Source organism: Limulus polyphemus, unplaced genomic scaffold, assembly GCF_000517525.1.
Source record: "Limulus polyphemus unplaced genomic scaffold, Limulus_polyphemus-2.1.2 Scaffold204, whole genome shotgun sequence".
Classification (NCBI taxonomy): domain Eukaryota; kingdom Metazoa; phylum Arthropoda; class Merostomata; order Xiphosura; family Limulidae; genus Limulus; species Limulus polyphemus.
In genome coordinates, this window is record NW_013665814.1 from 247,369 (window position 1) to 254,377 (window position 7,009).

At 28.3% G+C, this 7,009-nt stretch overlaps 1 protein-coding gene across 1 annotated transcript in view; it reads right to left on the reverse strand.

Annotated features, from left to right (window-relative positions):
• LOC106478368 (protein OS-9-like) overlaps window positions 1–7,009 on the reverse strand; it is a 41,850-nt gene that overhangs the window by 5,203 nt on the left and 29,638 nt on the right. Inside the window, exons 9-12 of the mRNA XM_013938909.2 lie at window positions 5,036–5,112; window positions 3,065–3,227; window positions 2,140–2,244; window positions 802–1,014 (exon numbers count right to left, since the gene is read on the reverse strand). Coding sequence (XP_013794363.1) covers window positions 802–1,014; window positions 2,140–2,244; window positions 3,065–3,227; window positions 5,036–5,112 — 558 coding nt within the window. The remainder of the gene's footprint in view (window positions 1–801; window positions 1,015–2,139; window positions 2,245–3,064; window positions 3,228–5,035; window positions 5,113–7,009) is intronic.

Below are 7,009 nucleotides of genomic sequence, written 5' to 3' on the forward strand. Positions count from 1 at the left end.
ATATGTATATAGATTATTGCTATTTTGAAATAAGTTCTTAAAGTTACTTTTACTAAAACATAGAAAAGTAAATAACGAAATAAGCAAACAATTATTTCTTCTAGTTACGACCTTTGTACTTGGTTGCTGCTTGACGTAGGTTGCTAAGCCTTTAAAGATTTTGCACTTGGAGGATATGAAACGAAATATTTTTTTAGGTTTTATATATGCATTTGAATAGCTAAAAAATTGAATACCTCCTTATGAACCTTTGAGTGTTTAGAACTATCTCGGACTTCCTTGGCTAGTGAATGATCCTTTACATACAAACCCTACAAAAATTATGCATACAAGTGTATTATGATTGTATGTTTCATTGCTATAATTTTAAAAGAAACTTAAAGATGGAGTAAACTAGCTATATTCATAAAATAAAGCTGTTTTCTTAAGAACCTCTCCTCCCTCAGAGTCTGTGACTAAGTGCAATTATAATGCAATACAGGATTTATTAGATTGTTATTTTCAATTCGTATTCTAAATGTATTTCAAGTACCAAAGAAAACTAAAATTTTTATTGCACATGAAATGATATTTTAAAATAATAATTTTGAACATAAATCTTGTACAGAGACTACACAATCTTGTACCCTTCTCAGTGGCAATAGTCAAGTACAAGGGATTTTGTTTCAATGTGTCCTTCTGAAGATATGTCAGCATATGTACACAGTTACATATAAGTTGCATATAAGAAGTTATAACTAAATACAAATGTTTAATATTTTGTTGATAAAGGAATGTAATTAGAAAAAGAAACAAAAGTACCTTTTGTATTTAATCCTGCTTGTTGTAATTTTTCTTTAACAGCTTCTTCTAGTTTTTGCTGCTGGTCTGTGTCTAAAACACGATGCTGTTGAGATTTTACTTTATCTCCTAGTGGCTCTGTTGCGTGGGTCATGTGACGGACACGAACTTTGACTTTCCCATCATCAAGTTCAGATAACACATCTTCTTTGCTCTCATCACTTGTTTTCTCATCTAATATGTTAAAAAAAATTTGTCATGGTAAATATTGAAGATCATTATGTTGTTTGTGGAAAATATAGGCTCTTAAGAATAAATCTAGTAACATTGTGGAAAGTTTGCATTTATTCCGTGTCAAAAAAACTGTTGTCCCTAATTCATATGAAAAAAATAATAACACTTTGTTTTCATTTAAATCAACAAGCATCAAATTAAGAAATCATTATGTATGTTAAAAATAATTAAAACATAACAAAAAAATCAGGATAAATATTTTTTTTCTTTTAAAGAAACACCAAAATACTGAATAATGCAATTTATCTTTGTGGATAAATTACATTAATGTTTGATTCAGTTGACTTTGCTATTATATTCATTTGACCATTTTAGATTTCACAAATACAATTAAATATGTAAACAAACATGAAATATACAGTATTATAATCACTGGAAACCTACAATATTTTGTACTAAAAAATGCATTTCTCTATACAACGATACACAACAGAAGCAAACACACTTACATGTGCAATTAAAATTTTTAAATTTTAAACGGACTGAAAAAAACAACACAAAATGCTAAGAATAGGAAATTATAAAACTAAATTTGACAAATATTAAACAAAAGCCATTTTGAATGCAACAGTTCTTGTTCTATGAAAATAAATTGGAAACTTTTCTGATGAGATAGAAAACACAGACAAAAATACAGCAAATAGAAATTACTTCAAGTAGTAATTACAGATAAGCTAAAAGTTTAGAAATTGGACCTTATGGAAATTTTGTTTAAGGCCTTTGTATTGTGTTCTTTTCCAAAAATATTAAAAGAAAATTATAAAGTTTTTAAAAAAATACAAAAATGTTCATTATCTAAATCACTTTAGGGTTAACAAAGAAACAGTGAGCTTACAAAATTTGGTGTAAGTTTTTAAAATCTTTGAGATACCTAAAACAAAAAATATTTTCGACCTCAAATATGTACGATCATTTTTAAAAGTATATAACTTAAGTAAGCCTACAGTTTAGGAATTGATAATAGTAAGCTAAGCCAACCACTGCAACAAAATTTTTCTGAACAGTATACCTGGCACAGTCCAACAAAAACTTAAAGATTATCAAACAATTAAGCATTGACTTCACCTTGCTTGTTATCACCTTCTAGGTCTTTCAGTTCATCTTCTTCCCTCACATCAAAGCTAAACTTTGGAATATCTTTTTCCATTTTGTCTTTTTTGTCTTCAGTTACTATAAAAAACAACATGAAATTAACGTTAACTTCTTTTTTATCCAGGCAAGTACATATATACTCAATAATTTATTTGTACAGGTAAACATGAATGGAATTATGATGGTACAAAAATTTCCAATATAAACATACACATTTTGTTTTATGCTATGAAAATTTAGAAAATTTTCACTGTTTTTAAAATTGCAATGTAATGTATTGTATAGGTATACAGCTTTTAGGCATAAATGACAACAGAATGATCAAAAGGATGGGAAAAAACACTTTCTTATTACATGCACAAAAAGAATCTGAATGGAATAAACTTTCAGCAATGGAGGATTGCCTGATCCAAAACATTTAAATACATCAATTATAATAATAGTGGTGGTAACACCATATTGTATTTTTATCATCAAAAGCTAATAATAATGATTATTTTATGTGCACTAAACCTTCATATTTATACAAATCTTACAAACTTATTTATACACACAAGACAAATGCAAAAATCAAGTGTGAAAAGGTCTATCTTTAATTACTAAGGAGTGTCCACTTCCATAGAGTAGCAAGTACATGAAAATTTGTTTTGTTTCCAATCCTGCTTGGTCTCAAATTTTATTTCCTAAGTTGACATAGAACCCAATAATTTGTATTGAATTCACATATTAATAATTTTAATGATGAACTAAGGCATTACCTATAAGTTTATATGCATGGTACATTTTGCTTTTATAAGAATAAAAAATTAAGATTTTTTTTCTATATGATCAAGCAAGTATTACACAATGCATTCAATTAAGTACATTCAGGAAATTTACAAAGGATATCTCCTCTCACCTTCAGCACTGTCTTCCAATACCTCAAAGTGTTTATCTTCATTTACTTCCACTGGTTTCTTTTTCTTATCAAGTTTCTTCAACAATTTGTTCAGAGTTGTAGCCAACTTCTTGAAGGCATCATCAGTTTCATCTTCATCTTGTTCTTCAAGATCCTCTTCAGCCTAATTCAAAAGAAAAATATAAATTCATCAGCTACTTTTTGATTTCACAGCTGAATGTGCTCCCGTTTATGATTTCAGTCATTTTACGTTAACCTAAATAAAACTTAACTTCAAAAAACTTGTACAAAAATAACAACACAAAACACAACAATCTCGTTTGAGCATACTGTGGCAGTATAAGTTGTTAAGAAGAGTCTTACAAGCATAACTAGTGGGTTAACCTTTTATCTTGGTTATGCAATCAAGAGGTGTGCGAGAGATCTCAGGTTCAATCTCACTTGCAATTGATGCAAAAAATAATAATAACCACGACACTTCAGAAGCAAATTAATTGTCGGAATTACATTCATTGATTAGAACTTCTTTTAAGAAATTTACCTCTAAAATTAAAATTCAAGCACTAAATAATTAAATAAAGTATCCTTTTATACTCTGTATATCCAACAATAAACTAATTTTACATAACCCAAATTCAAACAGTAAATAATTAAAGAAAGTATCCTGTTATGTAAAATTAGTTTATTGTTGGATATACAGAGTATAAACAAATTCAAACACTAAATAATTAAAGAAAGTATCCTGTTATGTAGAATTAGTTTATTGTTGGATATACAGAGTATAAACAAATTCAAACAGTAAATAATTAAAGAAAGTATCCTGTTATGTAAAATTAGTTTATTGTTGGATATACAGAGTATAAACAAATTCAAACACTAAATAATTAAATAAAGTATCCTGTTATGTAAAATTAGTTTATTGTTGGATATACAGAGTATAAACAAATCCAAACATTAAATAATTAAAGTATCCTGTTATGTAAAATTAGTTTATTGTTGCATATACAGAGTATAAACAAATCCAAACATTAAATAATTAAAGTATCCTGTTATGTAAAATTAGTTTATTGTTGGATATACAGAGTATAAACAAATCCAAACACTAAATTATTATTAAAGGAAGTATCCTGTTAAAACTTATTTATTGTCAGATATACAGAGTATAAACAAATTCAAACACTAAATAATTAAAGAAAGTATCCTGTTAAAACTTATTTATTGTCAGATATACAGAGTATAAACAAATTCAAACACTAAATAATTAAAGAAAGTATCCTGTTAAAACTTCTTTATTGTCAGATATACAAAGTATAAACAAATTCAAACACTGAATACCTTTAAATGACTGGTTAAACTAGAAGTAAATGCTCTTTAGAAGGCTCCTTAAGTTATCAGATTTAATTACCACCATGCACTCTAAAATGACACTTAATATAAAATTTGGTATAATTCTGAGAATCATGAAAAATTAAAGATAATTTCTATCTATACAAAATCTCAACTACTGAAATATAACCATAGTAAAATACAAGTAATTCATACCAAGTTCAATGGCATGTAATAAACAAAAACAAGCTAAAAGTGTGTAACTATTGCAGTCACTGTATTTTAACCTTACAAAGTTTCTAGAAAAGTACAACTTTCTTCACAATAAGGTGAAGTAATCCAGTTAAAAAAAAAGATATAAAATGTTATATTCATCTTAATCTAATTATCAAGTTCTATTAATACCGGAATAAGTAAAAATAGATTTAATGATTTTTTTTTTGTAAATTTCTGTTTTAATCTCATATAGAATCTAAGTTTACCTTATCCGTCAATTAATCCCAAAAAGTAAATTCTCTTCTCACATAAGCACATGAATAAATTATAATGTAAGCCTTACGTGAAAATGCATCATAAATAACAAATTCAAATTAGGACATAATAACTACAAGATTCTTACAACTGTATTTTTTAACTCAACCTCACCTCATTTAAAATAGTATCTAATTGATGTGAAATCTGACGGTGGAGTTCACCTTCATTTTTAATGGTCTCTTCAGTATCTGAATTAAAAAAAACAATACAATTAAATTCTTCATAAATAGGAAATCAATTCTATTGAAACTGAGTGCAAGCAGTTCAACATACATTGCTTTTTTTCATTGTTAGAAACCTCAAGCATTATCTTTACTTTTCTAATAACAAAAACACTTTTTTATGCATTACTATTACTATTAACAGCATTACTCCTAAAAGTATTTGTATTTTGAATTTAAAGCCAAGCTACTGAGGCTTTCTGCTACTGCTTCTAACTTTAAACTAGAGACCAGAGAAAAGGCAGCTAGTCAGTATCACCCCACCATACATGCCAGGGAATTGACTGTCACTCTTTAATATAACAACCACACAGCTTAAAGTGTGGGGAATACTTTGTGGTATTACATGAATTTGGACCTGGTTCACCAGCTACAAAATCCAAAGCACTATCACAGGTCCAACCCCTAATCCAATCCTCAAGGTAAACAACTTTTAAGGCATATGTGATCTTGCTACATCTCACTGCACCAGTTTTATTATCTCAAATTTGGCTCACCTGAAACTTTTATTATAAATTTAGTGATAATAATTCAACAAACCTCAAATACTACTTATTAACAGTAAATAATGAGAAAAGCATAAGAAATACAGCAAGTGGGCATACACACAAACACACCCATTAGTTTACACTTGTGTAATCTCTTAATGAGGTTACACTTATAAGTTTACAACAAAAAAATTGCAAATACAGGTTAACTTACTTTAACTCTATAAACAAAGAAAATAATTAGTTTTTATTTTGAGTTTACCACTGTTTATTAATGCATTAAACACTGATCTATGTTACCAACAATAACTATTTCAAACACATTTACAACTATACATTAACAATAAAACTGAAAATTGCTTCCGGTTAAGAACCAGTTTCAGTTGTTTGGGGAGTAGAGTTTTTTGATCCTTGATGTACATTCATCAGTTGCATATGAATTCAAAATCATCAGTATTGCAAATGTTAAACATATATATTAAGGGTAAGATAAATTATGTTCATTACCCTAAAACCAACTTATAAACAGAACCACTTCTCTGTTTCACTGTTAATAAAAGTGAAACTTTATTCTATACCCTTAAAAACAATTGCTTAAACCAAATGATTGACACTGAACTGTCTTACTAAATCTTTTAACAAAGAAGGAAACTAATACTATTTGTAGTTGCTAATTAACATTTGACTATAAACCAATTACTCACTTTTTTTAATACTGAAATCATTATATATATTTTTTTTTCTTAAGCTATATGCTTTAGAAGGAGAACCCAAATAATCCTGATGATAACATGATGGATATTATGTTGCATTTATTAAAGAAGATTATTGAAATGTGACCTTACAAACTGGAATTTAAGCATACATGTACTTAATGATGCACTTAATGGATTAAATGTGCCCCATTTACAAACACAGTGTGAAAAAAAAAGTTTACAATTAAATTTGTATTTAATGAGCATCTAATACAAGTTTTATTATTCACGAGTCTTCTGGCTAGATCTTCTAGACACTCCTTGAACTCTAGGCATGGAGTTGTTTTGTGGTTGACGGCAAAGTTGAGGCCTTTGTTTAGAAGTTGAAGTTCTGTGTCGTTGAGTGTCTGGTCAGATCTGTTGATTACAAGGTTAGGATGAGCTGCATTGTTGTGTTTCACTTCACATTGTTGTAGTTTCCTGAGTTGATCTAGTTTCTTATTGTGTATAGACACTAACAAACCCAACAACAGTACATTACACTGCAGTTTAACTTTTGTTCCTGAAACCAGCTCAAGAATTATCCACACTTGGACTAAACTAGCCATTAAACACAATATTCGTGTCAACGTCAAATTCTCACAAAAACCCGGCCCTAAATTAAAATCGTTACTAAACCAA